Below are 21852 nucleotides of genomic sequence, written 5' to 3' on the forward strand. Positions count from 1 at the left end.
GCGGTAAGTTATTCGATTATTTTCCGGAAAGGTGAAGAAAAGATCGGAAACCCTTCGGTTAGTCTTCGTGGCATGAAATTGGCCAGCGAATTTTGACAGCCGACAGGAAATACGTAACAACACAACCGAGCATTCCGTGCTGCGGCGAAGAGTAAAGGCATTTCCGTTTCACATGGGAGGATACAGGCTTATCGCAGCGACGGCATCATTTGCGTACGAACTTGAGGTCGGCAGTTCCCCTTTTCAACTATTGCACAAGATTGTCATAGCCTAAGTCTTATCTACGATTCTGAGTGAACGCGGTCCTATACTCAAATATTCCAAACCGTGAAGGCTGAGCGAGCCAACAAACGAGTTTCCCGGCCTTGAACGCAACGAGCTGTAACGTGATACGAATGGCTTCTTCCCGCAATCGCCTTGGTTGTGTGTACGTGTATTTTTGTACCATTTCTTTGGTATTCGTTGGTTACATGGTTTCTCTGACAGGTCAGTCAACTCTCTTTGCCTTACAGTGAAGTTTGTTTAGTGAGAAAATGGAAATTATAATTAATTCAATGGAAATTTCATTGTGGAGAGCCGCAAGGTTTCGGGGGCATCACTTTGGGAATCTTTATTTCTGAAGCGTGCTGAAAGAATGGGGTTTGAATAAGTTTCCTGCTGAGATATAGTTTATACTCATGTAGGTTCACTTTTTAGCGGTTGAGTTGATTAATTTGTTTATAATCTTGTCTCAGAAGAAACAAGTTTTGGAAAGGTGAACTTTTATATGATGGCTGTTGTTAATGAATGGAAGATTTGGCGGCAATATGTCTATCGCATAAAATATAAACTTGTTTCTGTGTAATTTTCAAGTTTCCTGATTTTTTTCTCAAAACATTCCCACGTTCATTCCGCAATGTTTTTAAACTTTCCAATTATATCGATAAGAAACCAGTAAATATGTAAATTCAGATCGAAAAAGATATCGGTTCAATAAAATTAAGCTTATTAACAAGATAATCGGGGCGCGAAATTGAAGCGTGCAAACTGTGATAAACAGACTGTTTTATAATCAGGGAATGAAACTGTTGGTTAATTTAAAACTTCTGTTTCTAAAAGATCGAAGAACAAAGCCTTTTAAATGTATCATTTAGCAGATGGTGCTTCACACTCGAACAAAATACTAACACCAATGCTGCGATATTTCATTTGTTCGCGTGAGTATATCTTTCAGACGTCCAATATCTTCTAAAGTGAAGTATTTATATAGATAGTTGATGAACTCGAAAACATTCCTTGAGAAGTAATTATCTTTCTAGTTTACTTTCTGATTCATTGAATTGTAAGAAAGAATTTTGTCTCATACAATGTTGAGATTTTTTGTGTCATTGCCAGGGCCCTGTTAATACATGACTGTGTCATATGATTAAAAAATAATATTAGCATATTTTTTTGGAAAATAAAAGAAGTCTGTCACGTTACATGTAAATTTGAAATGGCAAATTACGCATGGATCAATACACATAAAAAAAGATCTAGTCATGCATTGCAATTAGATAAAGGACGCCAAATTTTTCAAATGACAAACTAAGTTTTTTTTGTTTTGTTTTTTGGGGGGGGAGAGTACCAAAACTTAATGATGTTGCTCTTTTTAGCCAAAAAAAAAAACAGAATATACCCAGTAGATTACATTTGTTATATTGCATCTTAAGTGACAACTTGCCACAAAGAAAATACAGATAAGTGTTTTCTTTGTTAGAATAATTTTTCAAGCTAGAGGCAGGTTTTCTTTAATCCATTTTCTTTGCAAATGCTGTAATTGGAAAGCCTAAGGAGCCAATGGGCGATCTTCCTTCAATTCCTTTCAAGCTCAGATGATCCCGCCTTTTTGCTAAAGCTGAAAAGTGATCTCAATAATTCCACAAGGTTTTGAAAGGTTGAATGTACTTTGCAGATGACTACAAGGGCAAAAAAAAATACAGACTGACATGTAATACCTTAATACCAAGTTTTGAATTTTTGTGGGAAACCTCAGAGCTTCTTGAAAAATACCCACAGTACAATGATATACTATGGCTCAGACTTAATTTCAAGTTGTGGTTGAAAAAAATTGTACATGTATCACCTAATTTTACAGTTTTCTTTAATTGTATATTGTAGCAATAGAAGAACCCAGTAACACCAACCTTATATGACCAGTGTTCATTCTTTCTCTGTAAAGTTCAAAGTTATGCCAATGGCAAGAGCACTTTTTGTAAACATTTTTTTAAATTATCTCTTTCTTTTTTCTAAATTCCATTGTAGCTGAGTCTGTATCTATCATGAACAAGAAATAACTATTAATAGGATGAAAGAGGAAATTAAAATTTTTTGTTAGATACTGTAGCTTAGAATTCATGAAGAATATTTTTTAGGTTTCTTCGTAGTTTATTTTATCTTGCTGAAATCACTAGCTGTGTTTTAATTATCTTGTAATTTAATTATGCCCACTGTCTGTTATGGTAAAGAAAAATTTATTTCCCAAAGAATTTGGCGTCAGTTATGACAACAATTAATTTGCTCCCATATACACTTGAGATATCAAAGTTAGAAAATGACATATGACAATATGAGGTCACCAAGCTTTTACAGGTTTCATTATTGCTTTGGCCTTCAAAATATTGATCAATGTTAGCTTTCAGGTGAAGACTAGACACATGTACTTGTAATCCTTAAGTGTTGTTATCTAGTGACATATAAGTTAGAGTTCGAAGATGGATGCAATCTAACTTTTAACTATTTATCAAAATTAGTATCATTACTTTCTGAACACCCTTGTTTTCTTATCAGAGACCCAGACAACCCCATTTACATTTTAATTGGTTTTAACCATTTTTATCCCTCCTCCTCAAACTAGCATATAGTGCAAAATGGATTTGATTTATGGATTTTATCACTTCAATGAATTCTTTCACCCCATGAGTGGGGCCAAGTTCAAGTTGAAAAAAATTTCCCGCATTTTATTCTGCAAAATGAATAAAAGCCCCACCTAGCATTAAGAACCTAGTTTCATTAAGAAGTTGTAGTTACAATCTTAGGGGTGAAAATATGTTGTGCCTTGCCAAAAGTAAATACCACCAAGTACGGACTAAAGTCATGGCGCTACTTTGCCACAAAAATATGGAACGAGCTACCAAATGAAATCAGGGCCACTGTTGATAAAAATGAATTTGTCCGAAGGATACGCACTATAAACTTTTAAACTTTTAGCCGAGTAGATGGAAATTGTTTTTTATATATAGCATTTTTAACATAGTAGACACAATAATATTTTTAGGTAGTGCATTTAAACATTTTAGATTTTAGATTATATATTTTTACATTCTTATAGATTCTATTTTTGTTTTCTTTTATCTTTTATTTTAGTGGAACATCTGTAAACTAGCTATTCTAAGCTAAGCATGTTTCCCACTTTAAATAAAGAGTATTGTATTGTATTGTAAAATGTTCACAAACAACCAATAACTCACGAAAGAACACGCTTGATAAAAGCAGTTAAATTAAAGTCACAGAACATATATGCATGACCCCAGCCACAAAACACACAATACAGACCATATCAAGGTGGAAACATACAAACTGACAGAAATATATCATACCCTCAAATTTATTCCATGTATGGTCACCGATAATTTAAGATATTTTTTGTTTCCTGTTCAGTATTTCACTTGTTTCCTTGGGCAGGGTCATTAAAGACATCACATCCTTAAAAACATTTTGATGTCATGTTATGTTTAAGCTGAAGCTGCAATGAACACACTTCCTTCCTGCTTATATCATAATCTTCTGATCAAAAGGTTCTTTGTTTTGCTTACCACTTGAGACTGGGTTTGACAGTCTTGTAAAACAAGTTTACTGCACTCATACTGGTTTTTCGTAAAAATATCTGCACAAGATAAATTCTCACAACAACAACTTATAAGTATATGTTTGTCACTGAAACTTTAGTTGAGTTATTACTTTTTAATGTGATTGTAAAACAGTGAGTGGTGTCCCTTTACTTAATAAAATTAATGACTGATTTACTGTTTCACATTTCTACATTTCCTGATCGGGTGGCCCACAACATTGTTTGAGTTCACATTCTGTTTGTAAAACTACTGTTTACATTCTTTGGGGTTATTGGTCTAGTTAAGAAAAAAGTCTGCTCATCATCTTGTTTTGTCAATTACCAGTTAAATGTTTTTGTTGATTTTCTTCTAAGTAAGTTGCACTGTAAATTATTTTTGTTGTTTAAAAATATAAGCTATCGATAATATTATGGCAAAAACCATAGTATGGTTTGTGTAAAGGTCTCCGCACACGTAGGGACAAGATGCAGGGACATGTCGCAGCAACAGTTAGCAGGGACAAAATCATGTGTTGTTCGCACTGAGGGGACATGTAGCAGGGACGTGTATCACAATTAATGGGCATGTACCTTACATCTTGTTGATACTGCAAGTATAAATCTTCTATAAATCTTCTCCGCTCTTAATGCAGTTTATTCTTTATTTTGCAGACGGCAAGTGTGATAGAATAACATTAACAGGAAAAACAGGAGAAGTGAACACACCAAATTACCCAAGGCCATATCCAAGTCATTCAAAATGCTCTTGGTTAATACAAGCACCTCCAGGATACAAAATCAAATTACAGTTTTATCATTTTGTACTTGAAGCCTCGTATGACTGTCAAAGTGATCATGTTAAAATATACGACGGGAGGAACAGTTCGGCCACTTTACTTGGGAAATATTGTGGACGATATGATCCATTTCATGTGGAAACATTCACAAATAATATGTTTATTATATTCAGATCTGATAGATCTTTAAATTTTGGTGGATTCAGGGCCTTTTTCAATGCCATAGCACTCCGACCTCTTCGGGAAATGAGTTTTAGAAGAACCTTGAAAAACATCACTGTCGCAGTTATTGGAAAACAAGCCAAGTTGCAATGTCAGGTTAAAGGTGGAAGTCTAAATGTAGTTATTTTATGGTTTAAAGATGGCAAGGAATTGAGCAGTTATGGGTCTGGCTATACCATCAGGAACAATGTTTTGACAAAGAGGTCAACTCTACTACTGGACAAAGTGTCAATAATTGATGCTGGAGTGTACAGCTGTTTAGCGAGCGATGCTGACTCAGGGAAAAACATTTCAGCGTATGGTAGCCTTCAGCTGAAAGGCAAGTGTAATGTGGACTGCTTTTCCAGAAATTATTATAATTTTGTTATTTTAATACAAATGGGAGAACTTTAATAGATTTTACCTTCATGAGCATTTGTTATAAGTTATTCTGACTTAGATATAACCTAGTGTGCTGTTTAACTTTTGTCTAGAATTTAGGGAGTAGTGTATCAAGAAATTCAATGTATTCCCCTTCTGACTTGCTGGGCATGTGTCTTGTTGGATCATGGCAAAAATAAACTAAAGCTGCACTGAGGGAATTGTTGTAACATTTTAATTTGTAATATCAATGGAAGAGTAAAATTTCTTAAAATATGTTATTCATGCATAGAAGGGAGTTTCACTGTCTAGTATTTTTAATTAATGTTTATGAAGAATTTGATTACAGAAGTCTTGAAAAATATTTTTACCGGTAACTTATTATGACTCCCACATGTACATGTGACTTATTATTGTTTAAATCTTTTTTTCCGTTTTAGAAGCGGCCCTAGTAAAGGCTGGCCCATCTCCTATGGATGTCTATGCTGGTCAAACTGTCATTGTTAAGTGCCGTACCTCAGGAGATCCAGTCCCAAAGATAAGGTTAGTTATATTGTCTGTATTTGCCTGAGATGTCAGTCGTGTTGCCCGGGGGGGGGGGGGGGGTACTCCCTATAATGGCCTATACGGGGAGGCTCCGCCCGAAAGGGGTACCTTTTTCAGGCTTCAGGTATATAAAAGGGTAGGTATTTCACGAGTTTAAGTATATGAAAGGGTATGGAAATCTGTCATTTGGCTATTTATAAAGGCCTTTAATTAAAATATTTCGAACAGACGCAATTTATGGCTGTATTATTTTAATGTATTAAGCGTTACATAAAAATGACAAGAAAACATGCTATTTTAAGTCCACACCCTGTCTCTTAGGTATATGAAAGGGGTACCTTTTTTCAGTTAAAGGTATAGGATAGGGGTACAATTTCTGTCAAAAATGGTATATAAAAGGGTAAGGGGTTAGAACTTGGGGTGGAGTCTCCCCGTATAAAACTTGGTGGTGTTGTTGAAGATCCACTCATAGTGAGAAGTTGTGGTCAGAAGCTGTCTATGCTGATTTTTTATTTTTTTTTGTATTTAATTTAACAGTTGGCAGGTAAATGGGCAAGACAAGACAGGTTCAGCCATCCAAAAGAACTTTACTTCAGAGTTGCACTTTAAAGCAATCACAGATGCAGTTGTGAATTGTACAGCAGATAATGGTTATGGAATGGATTGGAAAACTGGAAACATTTCTGTCCTCAGTAAGAAATTTGTTTAACACATTTAATTACATGTAATCACCTACAGTGTATCACGTGGGAGGTGCGGTGCCCTAATTGGTTAACGTGCCGGATTCGAATGGTCCAGGTTGACCGTGTTGTGCTCTTGGGTAGTACACTTTACTCTCATCTAGTGCCTTTCTCCACCCAGGTGAATAAATGGGTGCCGGCAAAATAATGCTGGGGGATAACCCTGCGATGGACTAGCTGTAGCTGCCAATCCAGGGGGGTGAGGGAGGGGTAGAAATATGTCTACTACTCAAACCAAATGCAAAATGCTGGATTATTCATTAAATTATTGAGATAAAGGTTTAATACCAGTGGTTCTCCTGTCAGTTCAACTGTTGGACAAGATTATTGATTTTATAACTACTTTGTTTAATTAAAATTTTTCTTATGTCTTGTTTATTTATATAGCTCCAGCAACAGTGTCTGTGTATCGTGTAGTGCCCGGGGTGAAGGAACCAACAACTCCATCAACAAAATGGTCTCCGCCAGTGATTACTGTACCTCCAGCGAATACAACGGCAGAGCTTGGAGACAATGTCACGTTAAAATGTGCTGCAGAAGGGAATCCTAAACCCAAGATCAGGTATCTGAGTGTATACATTGATTACGAACTTGTAGCATGTTCTATATTGGCTCGTTATCATCATGAGTACTCTTTGTGCCAGTAGGCGCACAATGCCACATGTAGTTTGTAGTTTGTAGTATTTAGGTTGGTTAAATAGGTAGACATTCAGAGAATTGCTTATATCTAAAATTAAGCATTGCACAGTTTAGTAAATGGTTTGAACCCAGGAGTATGTCTAGGACCCATGCAGGGCTCAAAAATGTCCTGACCCATCTTTCAGAGCAAGGAGATTTGATTTCCTGTTGGACAAGTAAATAATTTTTTGTGAGGGCACATGTAGTTCTTAAAAGGATTGGTGTCACATTGGGTAAACTCTTGAAATGAAAGGTAAATTAAAATGGTTACTCATAACCAGTATTGTAAGAAAGAAAGAAAGTAAGTAAGTAAGTAAGTTTTTTTTGGGGGGCGGAAAAAAAAAAAAGGCCCCCAATTTTGTTTTTGGTATTATATGTTGTGTTTTTTAATCAGATGGCTGGCAGAGGATAAATATTACGAGGATCTTCCTGAAGATGATGATGGTGTATCTTACTTCACATTCACAGTCAGTAAGAAAAGGACAAGTGTTCGCTGTGAGGCACAGAATATACACAACATTGACACAAGAACAGCCTATGTTACAGTTGCAAATGGTAATAAGATTTTTACTTAGCCCTCTCAAATTGTTTTACATTTGGTGTTTTTAAATATAAAGGGTTGGTACAAAATGTGGACCCCTCATTTGGGCCCCATTCTGGACCCGTATCTGGACCTCCTTTTGGTCCCCTTTCTGGACCCCTATCTGGTCCTCCATCTGGACCCCCTTTTGGCCCCTATCTACAGCCTCCATTGGGACCCCATTTTGGACCCCTTTCTGAGCTTCCATCTGGACCCCTTCAAAAGGTGCCTGATGGAATGGGGTGCAGCTATCCAAGTTTGGTGAGACTTTCCTGTTTTACTCTGTGTGGCAATTGCCCAAAATATCATATGATAGTAAACAGACTCTAACAAATATTGAGGGCTATTAGACATTCTCTTCTTGCCTGTCCTAAACAAAGTGATTTTTCTTTTTAGTTGAGGCAGTTGTGGCAGCTGATGCATCCGGAGGTTTACTTGGTCAAATGACAGTAATCCTGGTTACAGTGTTTATTGCATTTGCAGTTCTGGTTATTCTTATTGGTGCCCTTATATTTTACCGTCGCCGCAATTTGAAATTAAGAAACTTGTCCACTCCTGTTGATCTGGAAAAGTTGCAGAACAATCCAATATTTGATCAGCACACAAACTACTATGTTAATCCACAACTACTGAGCTGGGCAGTACCAAGGAACACAATGGAATTCATCAAAGAATTAGGGCAAGGAAATGGTGAGTAGACATTCAGATTAATTTATGTTTACACTAAGTTTCTTGAAGTGATGCTTTTCAATATAACAGAGGCAGATGTTAAACAATTAAATCTTTGTGAATCTAGCCCAATGACAAATATGACAGTGACAACAGCGATAATGACAATGAAGGCAATGATAATGACAAGCACAAGCATAATGATGATGATTATGATGATGATGATGATGGGGAATCAGACTTGTTTTTAAAAACTTTGACATATTTCTGTGATAAATTATATGTAAAAGCTATTAGTTTGTGGATGTGCACTTGGCTAGGTTATTATCATAATCTGAAGTGCAGTTCGCGTTCTTCACCAATTACCAAATCATGGGGTTATAATAATGTCGTGTAAATTTAAATTTGGTTTAAAATTTTTCAAACCAGTTTGATTTGTGTTTCCCTTTGTTTCAGACTATGATAATAAATATGAGACAATGAAAAATCAAAATCAAATTGGTTATGAAAAATTTTAAACCAAAGATAAGTTCAAACCACAACAAATACATTTAATTTTCTGAAGATATTCAATTTGCTCGTTTTAGAAATTTGCCAAATTGGAAAAATGAAAGTTTTCTACCTCTGCTGTTCACTTTTTGCTCGATCGCATTCTTGTTTTCTCATTACACGCTAGGAAAATAAAGAGACTACTTGCAGTCTAGTACTAATCAGCCACCTTAAGCAAAGTCTTGTTTCTCTTGGCAGGAAACTTCTCAAGCCTCTTCCTTGGAAGTATAAGTGAAATCAAGACTGACGAAGATGAAGAAAGAAAAGCTTCATTAGTGATGGTGAAATTACTCAAGGGAAATTACACCTTGGAGGCAGAGCAAGCGAATTTTGAAAAAGATGCTATTGCCTTGACAACATTCAGTCACCCATGTGTACAAAGTCTGTTCGGTGTCTGTGTTGATGGCCTCCCTCTGTGCCTAGTGTTTGAGTTTAGTGAGCATGATGAATGCCTGCAGCAGTTCTTAATTGAATCAGCACGCGGCCATTGTTCAATTCATCGCAGAGCTGACATGCACAACACCAAACCAAAGCTGTCAAATATTGACCACATTTCCATTGCTAAGCAGATAGCAAATGGTATGGAATACCTTAGCAGATAAGGGTTACGTCCACAGAGAGTTATGCACCAAGAACTGCATCATTGGGAAAGGAATGGTGGTCAAGATATCGAATCTGGGATTCCAGTGGAAAGGCCCAAACAGAGATTACTTCTCCTTGAATGAAAGTGAGCGAGTTTGGTACCCTGTGAGGTGGCTCCCCCCTGAAACTCTCAAATATGGCATATTTGAAGAAGACACCGACATCTGGTCTTTTGGTGTTGTGCTATGGGAGATTTACTCCAGTGGATTAACGCCGTACTATGGAATGAATGACGATGAGGTGATTTCTTTGGTAGAGGGGGGAGACATTCTTCCGTGTCCGAAGGAGTGCCCTAAAGAAATGTACGAAGTCATGCAAGGCTGCTGGAGTGCAGAACCAACAGAGAGACCACGGCTCAACAGCATCCATCAGCGGATCTCATCTCTGTTAAATGGAGTACCTGTGTAACTGTTTAACTGAGTGAATAAGTAAGCATAATGAACACAAATAACTGCAAAGGACTAAACAGTACAGCAGAAAGAAAACACTTGCCATTCATAAATTTTGCTATTCAGTTAAAATTAGCAAGGAGGGGATGTTGTTATAGGGAAAATATCTGTTTATAAACATAGTTATTTAAATTTGCCATTCAGTTAAAATAGAGAACTCTTTGTTTCGCTAGCTTGTAGTTCTCTGGTTGGCACATTAATAACAATAATATTATGTAATGTCACAATATCTCTGCTATAAGTAGTTTGGGTAGTGTTACAAACAGCTAGTTTCCATATGATCACTGGTAGTCACATAACACTGTCAGTGGTGAAATAAATGGGTTTCTGAAACCGAAAAAAATTGAATTGGTGCATGTACCTGTTGCTATGTGATTTCAGACAGATTTGGGGCAATTGTTTTCGCAGCATGAAACAAAAGCTGGAAATCTGTGTGTATTTGCATGCTACTGTGCAGCCTTAACATACTGCATTTGTATTTCAACAGAATGAGAAATGACTCTTAGAGAGGTTTAATTCAGATAAAGCAAGTTTATTCTGATTGTCAGCAATCATATGGGACCACATTTTACGTTCTGCGTAACGTGACAAAGTGGGTGCATTGCTTCTGAGTTGAAATCTCTTTTAGTATTTCAATACAATGCTGTAAGTCATTACAGTATGCATCCTTTAAGGGTGGATTATGATTAGTGAAGAACAAATTAAAATTTATTTTCAAAACTAAAATAATGTGCAAAATATTGAAATGTGAAATGGTTATTTATTAAATGTTTCAAACTAAAACAATCCATAACTACTTTTTGGGAATATTAAATTAAAAAATGCCAGCTAAATAGTAGCCTTCTGTCATCCCCCCCCCCCCCCCCTAAAAGACTACATGGAAGGCTAGCTAATTAGTGAATCACACAGTTATAATTTTTATAGGAGTACAAGAGCCTAAGAAGATATCAAATTATAAGCATTATTTTGTTGCACCAAGCGAGTTCCAGCTTGAATCAAGTGCCTGTACATATCTTAAATTTATTTTTTCATAAAATTTAAAAAAAAATAGAAGCAAGTTTAAGTACCAGTACCTAGTCATGGGAGGGATTCTGGGTATTATTCTCAATCACACTTAAGCTTATATCTTGGTTGAGTGATTTACCATGATTACTATGTATAATTATTATTGTAATCATAGTGTATAGTATATATAGTATTGCTGAGGCAGGTTGGTCTATTTGATGATCAGAAATGATTAAAAATAATTTAAAATTCCAGCTTCTTTGTGATATGGCTGTTAATAATAGATAGATAAAATTGAATGATTTGAAGTTATTAATAAATAGATGCAAGTATAAAGAAACATGTTTTTACTTTTAGTTTAATTATAAAATAGCTTGTAGGGTTGCTTTTTTATTAATGATCAAACCTTCATGTTAAATTACACCGCTTGCCTGTGGCCCAAATGTGAGCCTGTTTGCATTAAATTTTTAAGCTCAGGAACAAAACCACAAGCAGTGGTTTTTGACTTGTTGAGTTTGTTATGAGAGGAATGGAAAATGGCAACGTGCTGTTGAAAGCCAAAATTAAACTGCTTGTGATTGGTCACAAGACAACTTTTGAAATATTGTTTTAAAAAAACATCATATATATGTAAGACATTATGGTACCCTTGAAATTTGAAAAACTCCGAACAGGCAAAATTATGAATTATTTATGTTTTGTTATTGTTTCATAGTAGTTGGTTTTGTAAATGGACTCCCCAGCTGCATGCTATAAAAATGCACTAGCAACAAAGGGGGAAATTTAGTTACCGGTATTCCCTGTTCTGCAATATTTTCCCTTCATTTGTTTTTAATATTGCTGGTTGTAAGGATTGTGATAAAAAATATTTTTATTAATAAGTTACTAACATCAAGAAGAGTTCATCTTGAATGTGTATTTATTTTCACATAAATTTACAATAATCTTGCTACCGCAGTACATGCAGCTAAGTACCTTGTTCATCATTTTGGTTCGATTAGTTATAGTCATTCAATGCTATACAGATTAAAATAAAATATGTTGCAAATTTATTACTGTCTCTTGTTGATATGCAAACATCTTTAAAAGAGCTTCTACGTGTAGATGTGTACCAATCTTGCCATATTAGAGTCCTTTAGCTTGAGATTTGGGAACATGGCACACCTCCTTATGGCCTTCAAACAATCCTAATTTTATACTCTTAAACTTGCTGCACTTTTCAAAACAGTTGCATTCTCCGCTGCCATAAGTCGTTTAAGCAGACCTTTCAAGAAACATAAATTCACATTGGTGTGTTCAAAAAGTCGTGTGTGGGTTGTGATTGGTAGATTTTGATCCATTTTCTACTTTGTTTTCAAATTTTGTTGACTGTTGTAGAAATTATGAGGGGAAATTGGTTGATTTGGGTTGGATTGGGTTTTAAACTTCAAAGTTTGCATGATTCTGAAAAGTGCAATAATAAGTTAAGAGAAAATTAATCATTTGGGCACTGGATCCCTAGCATACAAAACACTACATTTCACAACAAGTGTGTTTGTCAGTTTAGCTTAGCGAATACTGTGAAGGGCAATTACAGCCAATGTGGAACCCTCCAACAGCCAAACTTAAGCCAAAATACAGGCCGTAATAACAAGGTGCATGTCGTAAGCAGGGTTCTAGTATAAGCGCAAATGTTAGAAACTTTTTGTATATACAGAATGTTGTACAGTTTTGGAAACTGCTAAATTGAGTTATAGCTTTTCTTGATTTCATGTAACAGTTTTTCAAACACACTCCAATCTTGCCCTTTCACATGTTCTCATCAGCTCTGTTCGCAATCACTCTTCTGTACATTTCTGTTATGTACACCAACAATAGCAAAACAATAAGTACATCATCCAATAGACCCAGAAATCCAAACACAGACTCTGGGATAATGTCCAATGGAGAAATGAAGTACAAAGCTGCTGCGAAAAAACACAAGATGATTCTGAGTCTAAGAACCCAGACAAGTCCTCCAACAGAAAACAGCTCACTAAACAGTTGATGCAGAAGGGTTGGTAGATCATAGATATAATCCATAAACTGCAAGAAAAATAAAAAAAATATATCAATGATGGAGGATATAGGAACATTATAAAAGATAACTTATTAAACAGTTACACTAAGGTACAGCCTTTAAGCCTATGTGGCTCACTGACTCCGGTTTCTGTAGCACGAAGCAGCTAAGAGTATTGCTAATCCCCCCTGGATGGGATGCGATTCCATTGCAGAATTAAATTATATACTCCCCAGCATTCTGTGAACCAACAATTCAGCTCGTTGGTACTGATTCATTTTCTTTAGTGGAGAGAGGCAAAGGGAAATTAGTGTCTTGCCCAAGAACACAGTACAACATGACCATAGTTAGAACCCTATCCAGATTCCAGTGCACTAACCATGAGGCTGCCGTGTAGACTTCTGCTTATTGTCTATGAGCAAATACTAAACAGTCTTATGACTATGTTATACCTTGTTGACCAGTACTAGTATGGTATAGTATGAACAAAATAATGTACTTGGATTCTTGTGAGCTTGCTATTACAAATTATTAAAACGTGTACATATACCGTAATAATTCTAGCTACTTACTGGTCTTGGTATTCCTGAATATCTTTTATTGTACTCATTTATTTCACGTCTATATTGAACTGCATCAGGTAATGCCCTATCCTCCTCAGAAAAATTTGAAAATAGGATTGTGACCTATACAAAGGCAAATAAACATGTCATTATCCATATCTACATTTAAATTCCTGGAAGATTTCAGCAAGGAGCCCAAGAGTATGACCACTTGTGATTATTTCACATCTAACCAGAATTCAAAATATGGATCCAAAGATATCCTTGGCTTCTGATTGGATAATGCTATGTTGAGTATTTTTTTTCTGAGATTTAAACCACAATATGAACCATACAGCATCAAATCCATCATTTTCCGATACTTGTTGAGTTACTGATTATATCAAACAGAATTATGTCCTCACTTGTTGTCTACACACAGGACAGTTAACAGCACCGAGCCATCTTCCATATCGCCAATATGTTATGATGCACGGAGCTAAGAAACAAGAACAAAAAAGAAACTATTTACTCATCAAACGCCACTTGTAATGTTCAAAAAAGACTTTGGGTCGAGTAAGAAAATTTCATATCTAGCTGACACTCTACAAAAGAAGAGACTAAACACACCAAAAATTATCACAAAGCAAAGGAGAAATCAAAAGATCGTGATCATAATCAAGCGAAAGCGATGATGACATAATCAAGTCGGAACATCACCTCACCACAAAATACATGTCCGCAATTAGTTGTCGTGCAGAATTTCGTATCTGTAAGACAAACAGGGCATCTTCTATCATTAGAATATGTAACAGGCGGTGGATCAGGCAGTACAGGGCCATCATTTGCGGCTGTTTCACTTCCTTCGTGTCCAACTCTTAATCTGTCACGTACTATTCGGACATGTTCTTCTTGCAAAGGGTGAATATTTCTCCGACCTCCTTGAGTGTTGTATAGAATACTGACTAATGCTATAAGCCCTAATGTCGACGCTAGACCAATTAGCACCTCATCGCCGACACCTTCCACTATTGTTCCTTGTGCGTGAAAGCGAAAATTGATGAAATCGAACAACAACAACAAAGCCATAATTTTCTCCTGACTCGAACTTTTTCCGTCCCATGGGGAAAACTGCTACTATCTTGCGGGCTCTTATGTGTCCTCGGTCATTTTCACATTCATGCAGCGGCTCTAAATTTCTTCGTGTGGTACTTCATATACGTCTAACACTTATTTCTGATGAAATTTTAGAGGAGATTTGATTTTAGCCTTAAAAACTTTCCCTTCTGAACTCATGGGGACTCAGTCTCTAGATAGACTTGTATTAGAAGCTGTAGAGGAGAAAGGAAGCATCGAAACATTTGAATTTGCCAAAGAAATTGGAAAAGATCATCAATCTATTGTTGGGAGCGTTAAAAGTATTCACGCTCTCGGAGATGTAAGTGAAGAATGAATGTCTGGGTTCTTTACATCGAATATTTCTGTTTATTATTTAGAATGTAAGGCTAAAGTGATTGACTTTCAAATGTTTTTTAAAAAGGTGATAAATGTAGAGCAACGCCAAGCAGAAGGCTGGGTGCTAACGGATGAAGGAAGTGAAGTCGTTGAGAAAGGAAGCCACGAGTTTCTTGTTTTCAAAGCAGTTCCAGCTGAGGGATTACCTCAAGCAGAAATCAAGGTACGACTTACACGAGAATCGTCTGATCTGTTCTGCTTCTTTGCGTCTTTGTTTACAATGTGTGCTCAGTGAGTGAGTGGGGTGGGGTGGGTCAACACCCAGCTCATTGGGGGGGGGGGAGTACTGTTGGGAAGCTAGTGTGAAGTGATGTCAGTAAAAGTAGATGCTCACTGTCTCCATTGGACTTTGCTGATTTAACAGTTATTAGTCAGTGCTCAACTACGACCCCTTCATCCAGATTCTAGCTGAGCAATGCCAACCAATACACCACTAGGTCAGTGGTGTATTGCCCGGGGGGGGGGGGCACCCTGTATATTTTTGGGTGGGGGTGTGCCGCTGGGAATTTGGAGGCCTTACCCTATACTAGAACATTTTCAGCTGATTTTTGCAACCCTATACTAGACTAGACACCGAAAATCCCTACCCTATCCCAGACTTGCATTTTTTTAGAACTGTATCACTATCAGTGTTTTAATGGAAAACCATCTGTCAACAACGATGCCGCAATGTTTTTATTAATGTTTAGGAAATCCTCTTTCTCTTCTGAGTTTCTATTCCTATTCTGGACTTATTTCGTCATACCACCGATCAGTTTCCCGGAAAATGCTACCCTTTTCCAGACCAAAACTCTCTGATTTCTATACCCTATCCCAGACTAAACTGCTTGAAAACCATACCCTTCACAGCGGCACATACCTATATAGCTCATGTATTTTGTAACACACCAATTAATAATTAAAGCTTTATTCAACATTTTTGCGTAAACAGAAACTTGGTCCACATGCTAATGTGGGTTTCAGTAAGGCCATGTCAGCAGGCTGGCTTCAGGTGAACAAAAATGCTGAGGGAGGACCCAGAGTAATGAGGAAGGTGAGGTGACATGTTTTATATGTAATATATCAAACACTTGAGACAGTTTTCATCAGGATATCCAAACACCGAGAAGAGAGTTGAAAATATGATGCACAACAAAGTATTTTTGACAAAATTTGAGGGGATTGGATAGCTGATGAAACACTGCCTCAAGTGTTTGTTATTATTTATCTTCTCAATTAGAACAAAAACTACAGAGTAAACGGAGAAATAAAATTGTAAACCAATCAAAACTCAGGAATTGCAATATACCATGGCTTGTTTTTAATAACAAATTTATAAATATTTCGAGGCATTGTTTAAACTTGTTTGACTATATTGAGTACTGTCTGGTAATCTTAAAATGTCTGTTTTTCTAGACAGAGAATGTAGAAGATGATGTACAAGTTGCATTGATGAAGATCAGAGATCATCAGCTGTCAGGCATCTCTGAGGCAAAGATGAAAGAATTCAAGAAAAGGAAGCTGATAAAACCTCAGTAAGTTGTAATGTTGTCACTCTACACTTACCGTATATTACATTATAATATTATCATACTATAATAATTATTACTATTCTGCATGTGAACATAATGATCTCATAATTTTTTTTTCAATTTTTAGAGTAATCAAGAGTTTCTATGTGACTAAAGGCAGTGAATTTAGCACATCACCTACAAAACTAGAAGCTGACTTAACTGCTGACATGTTAGCAAGGTTTGTAAATCAAAATAGATCACTTTGACTTTGAATGAATTGATGTAGAATTTGTTGTATAATTTATAACTTTTTTGTGATAATATACCATTCATTGTACAGTCTGTTTCTTCTGCAGCGGTTCCTGGAAAACAAAGCAATTCAAGCCATATAATTTTGATGCACAAGGAATTATGCCAACATCAGGGCATCTTCATCCTCTGATGAAAGTTAGAGCACAATTTAGACAAATCTTTTTAGAAATGGGGTGAGTGAGCAATTGTTAATAATAACGTCTATATCAGAATTATAAAAATGTGTTTCCTTCAGCTCTTGTTGGACAGATTAAGTGACCAGGGCACCTGAACAGTTGCTAATTTGACAGCAGGTTTTAAGCTCTTCATGATCTAAAGGCAAAATGGCTGCAGCTTGAAGGGCTGCTGGTAAATCCCAACATAAATGCCAAACTAGGTTGTGACATTAGTTACTAATGTACTAAGTGAGTTTAGTGAGATTGAGCTCACTGATGTTCAAATGAAAAGGATTGAAGTCTTTAGAGATCCAGAGTGATGGTAGAGTGAACTTAAGATTCCTGTCTCACTTGACTACATTTTGTACATGTGGCTGTTGGGCAACAGGTCCAATCAATTGGCCAATTCTGATATATTAAAATTCTAACTTGGCTCCAAGGCTTGGCGGAATAAAACAAAAGAAATGATTTATTCATCCCTGAACCTCGACTAATATCTTTTGTTTTATTCCCCCAAACCTTGGAGCTAAGTTAGAATTTTAATACTTTGGGTGTGTTTGGGGGGGGGGGTATATCGGAAATGGCCTATTGGCCATGTTGTGACTTTTATTTGGTGTAAAAATTGTAAATATGTAATATCTTTGTGAGTACACAAAACATACACCATTATCATCATTATCATCAACTCTCTCTTCATCATCATCATGATTCCTCAGTTCTTTCTCTCTGTATAGGGAAACATACAGTCATGCTAAAAGCTGGAATGCATGTGTCAAAAGAGCTTTTCAATACTCAGGATTTCTTGTTTTCATCAGGTTTTCAGAGATGCCTACCAACAACTTTGTAGAAAGCTCCTTCTGGAATTTTGATTCTTTGTTCCAACCTCAGCAGCATCCAGCTCGTGATGCACATGACACATTTTTCATGGCAGGTCAGTGAGTGAGGACGCAGAACTGATGTCATAAATTTAACCTTTAGTCTAATGATGCACATGTTAACACAGGACTGGCGGATGCAAATATGTAGGAAATATAAAGTATCTTATGGTTTACATGTCTGAGGACTTTTAGATTTTCCAAAACATTGTCTGGTGTTTTGCGTCAGGCTATGAAAATAAGGTTTAAATGCTACAGCAGTAGTTTGAATATTGGTTTCCCCTTGCATTAGGTGCCAGTTTTCGTCTGGAGTTAGGCTCACATACTCACTGCCAGGCTAGTCAGTGTTTTTACTACATACATTATTACTGTATATTATTATTTTTGAAATTCATGGTAAGGTTCTTCAGTGGTCCTACAACATGTATAGTTTGTAAATCCTAAGGTGTGTTACCATTGTTTGTTTTGCCAAGCATGTTTATCTTACAGAACAGTTCTTCACCAATGATTACACAAGGAGTGGCCATTTTTTTCTTTAAAAAAAACCCAAACGAAATGCACTTTTAAACAACAACTTTACAAACAACTAGGACATACAATGCATGATCAAAATGTGATACCCGTCAATTAAATTAGCCATAAAAACCTCTTATAACACAATGCTCATTTTCTTCAGATCCCAAGTATGCAAAATTAGAGGAGATGCCTCAATCTTACATTGAAAAAGTTAAGAACATGCATGAGTCTGGGGGACATGGATCACAAGGGTAAGATAAAACATCAAATGATATAAATCATCTTTACAGACTGAACAAAGCTTTGGCTTGTTCTCTCGGCAATATACCATGAGACTATGAGACTAACTGGAAGTTCGTCAACTGAAAATTTGTGTCGCTTAAATTGTGGATTTTAATCTGATCAAGGATTTTTTTAAGAGTTAATTTTAAAATCTCTTTGATTGATTTTGTAGGTATCAGTATGAGTGGAAACTTGAAGAAGCCAAGAAGAACCTTCTCAGAACCCACACAACTGCTGTCAGTGCTAGGATGCTGTATAAACTCGCTCAACAGGTTCTCATCACTTTGCCATTTTTCCCAAGAACTATTAAGTAGTTGACTCTTTTGTTTTTGGGATGCATATAAACCAGACTGAGGCTACGTCAACACTCAATTCAAAAATTTCAAAAATGGCCTTTTTTGGAAAAGGAATAACTAAAAATGTTTTCTGACCACACTTTCAGGGGCAGATCCAGGATTGTTCTTAGCAGGGGGTGCACCACTTAGTAAAGGCATAACTGTTTGGTGACGTAAACAAATTTTAAAAGCGAATACAGAAGCCGCAGGCCATCTCCGGGGGGGGGGGGGGGGGAGGGGTGTGCACCCACTGCACCCTCCTCTAAATATGCCCCTAACTATAAATTTTGAATTGTTTCGCCACTCACTCTAAATCGCTGCCTCAGTCCCAGAATAGTGTGACCAGAAAGCCAATCTGAAGTAAATCCTGAGATTTTTTCTTTAAATTATTTACAGAAAGAGTTCACTCCAGCCAAGTATTTCTCCATTGATCGAGTGTTCCGGAATGAGACACTTGATGCAACCCACTTGGCAGAGTTTCATCAGATTGAAGGTGTGGTTGCTGATTATAACCTGACACTTGGAGATCTGATTGGAGTGCTGCATGAGTTTTTCAAGAAATTAGGTAAGATCAACCTTCATCAACTTACAGAAGGGTTATTTTTAATATGTAGGGAGCCAAAGAACTAGGGACAAGGATCATACTTTACTCAGAGACCCGAAACCCAGACTCACCTAGCTCCTTTCTATCTTTCTATTGTATCTCTTGCAGTTGTGTGTGCGTGCGCGCGCGTGTGTGTGTGTGTGTGTGTGTGTGTGGGGGGGGGAGCTGAATGCAGCCAACAACTATACCAAGACAGTCGAAAAAAATATTTATAAATAATTATTTTTTAGGGATTACAAAGTTAAGGTTCAAGCCTGCATTCAATCCATATACAGAACCAAGTATGGAGGTGTTCAGTTATCATGAAGGTAATATTATTTCATTGGACTATTAGAACTTAAATTACTCGCTTTTGTAAGCTAAAAATGAATGAGAAGGAAACTTAAGGCTTTTTTGTTGAGGGATCAATAAAATCAGACCATTTATTGTGATCTGTTTACTGGACCCTTGGATGTCGGTCTTGGAAATCCTGGACATGATATATACAAACCTTTTTTTTTTTTTCACTTTCTACAGTCACGCCACTGGAATAATGGTGTATATCCAATTCTTTGGTTACATAAAGTGTCTTGCTTTCTCGCCCAAGAAAACAACGCAGTGACCCTGAACAGGGCTCAAACTTGACGAGCTTAATCTAGAGTCCAGCACACTAACCAACTGTCTCCTACCCAGAAATTTTAGCTATAAATGCAATATTTCTTGATCTAACAATTTTTATTTTTTACAGGCCTGAAAAAGTGGGTTGAAGTTGGCAATTCAGGAGTGTTCAGACCAGAGATGTTGATACCCATGGGATTACCTAAAGATGTGTCAGTTATTGCATGGGGACTCTCCTTAGAAAGGTACGAGATTAGAAATATAGAGCAAATTTCAAACACATAATAAAATATCCTGCAGTACAGGTGTATTTTGAACAAGTGAGCAGGGTTGCAAATATTTTTTCCCCTTGAAAGGTCACGTGTCTGACTAAGCTACCATTTTGATCGAACAAAACAAAAGTGAGGTGGGACATCATATTACTGACAGTACTGCTCGATATGTGAACCTGCCAATCTAATGCGTTGTCAACCCAGAACATTGGTGTTTGTACTGAAAAGCAAAAAAAAGAGTTGTCTGGACGTTCTGTCTAACCACAGTTGGAATTTCATCGGACATTGGCAAATTTTGGTCGGTCGGTGTCCGATGTCCAACTGTCATTTGTAGCCCTGAGCGAGTGAGGTAAGGTTATAAATCGTTTACTTTTTCTTGTTGTTCTTTACAGACCGACAATGATCAAGTACAAGATTTCCAACATCAGGGATTTAATAGGACACAAAGTGGATCTTGAAATGGTTAACAGGAATCCTATCTGCCTGCTAGAAAAAGCTTGAATACAAAACATTCATTTGTAAAATCCACAGTAATGTTAGGAGAAATAACAATGTTTTACATAATACTTATGAAGACAAATTACTAGGTATATAATCATACAGTTTTCTAAGTTCCAGTCTTGGAATGTTATAAATAGATTCTCAGAATCTACAATAGTCGACTTGGCCTCGTCTTAAATTGCAGTAAGTAGGCTCAGAACTTTGAAATGTTGCCATTTAACACTATAGCTAGTAGATGTCACTTTTTACACTGAGGCCAAACTTCCATGTCGTCAAGATAAATTTTATCAAACTATCTGGATTAATAAGTAAAGAGCTTACACTACAGAGGTTTTCAGTTTAAAATACAAGATGTTCCGAATTCCTTTGTATTCAGTTTGAATTTTTCCACTAAGATTCTGGTTTCAAACATCTGTAGCTTCTTGATGAAAGTGGGATAAATCACATTTCTGAAACTGTCAAAATAAAACACTCCCTTTTTTCAAAGAGTCCCAAACTGGTTCGACAGGAGCCAGACAAAACTGTTAGTATCAATTTTGTTCTCTTTATATTTGCTTTCTAGGGATGTTATTTGTTATTTAAATATAGCACCACTACCTCCGTCATCGTATTATATTTTTAGAATCACTGTGCTTTAGATAACAGGTAGTTTAAAAGGATCTCCAGCCCTAGATGTGAATGGTTACAAAAAATATGATCTTAATAAAATAACTTACAGAACAATATTATAC

At 36.5% G+C, this 21852-nt stretch overlaps 2 protein-coding genes and 1 pseudogene across 3 annotated transcripts; 2 read left to right on the plus strand and 1 right to left on the minus strand.

Annotated features, from left to right (window-relative positions):
- Nucleotides 1-17: 17 nt before the first annotated feature.
- LOC144637403 (muscle, skeletal receptor tyrosine-protein kinase-like) lies at nucleotides 18-12136 on the plus strand (annotated as a pseudogene). The gene is made up of 8 exons (XR_013567713.1): nucleotides 18-486; nucleotides 4520-5185; nucleotides 5667-5769; nucleotides 6310-6464; nucleotides 6900-7074; nucleotides 7585-7745; nucleotides 8167-8460; nucleotides 9187-12136. The product of XR_013567713.1 is annotated as a muscle, skeletal receptor tyrosine-protein kinase-like (transcript).
- Nucleotides 11990-14776, minus strand: LOC144637428 (E3 ubiquitin-protein ligase RNF170-like). Its single transcript, XM_078496495.1, has 4 exons — nucleotides 14390-14776; nucleotides 14090-14163; nucleotides 13695-13808; nucleotides 11990-13148 (listed from the first exon to the last, which is right to left on the minus strand). The coding sequence occupies exons 1-4, from the start codon at nucleotides 14751-14753 to the stop codon at nucleotides 12873-12875; spliced, it is 828 nt and encodes a 275-aa protein (XP_078352621.1). The 5' UTR covers nucleotides 14754-14776; the 3' UTR covers nucleotides 11990-12872.
- Nucleotides 14777-14902: 126 nt separating this feature from the next.
- LOC144637422 (phenylalanine--tRNA ligase alpha subunit-like) lies at nucleotides 14903-21849 on the plus strand. The gene is made up of 13 exons (XM_078496485.1): nucleotides 14903-15102; nucleotides 15205-15342; nucleotides 16111-16212; nucleotides 16575-16693; nucleotides 16818-16910; nucleotides 17029-17157; nucleotides 17955-18070; nucleotides 18691-18781; nucleotides 18985-19084; nucleotides 19544-19712; nucleotides 19982-20059; nucleotides 20479-20593; nucleotides 21013-21849. The coding sequence occupies exons 1-13, from the start codon at nucleotides 14959-14961 to the stop codon at nucleotides 21119-21121; spliced, it is 1503 nt and encodes a 500-aa protein (XP_078352611.1). The 5' UTR covers nucleotides 14903-14958; the 3' UTR covers nucleotides 21122-21849.
- Nucleotides 21850-21852: the final 3 nt, after the last annotated feature.

The sequence above is a fragment of the Oculina patagonica genome, chromosome 14, assembly GCF_052425735.1.
Source record: "Oculina patagonica isolate OP01 chromosome 14, crgOcupat, whole genome shotgun sequence".
Taxonomy (NCBI): Eukaryota; Metazoa; Cnidaria; class Anthozoa; order Scleractinia; family Oculinidae; genus Oculina; species Oculina patagonica.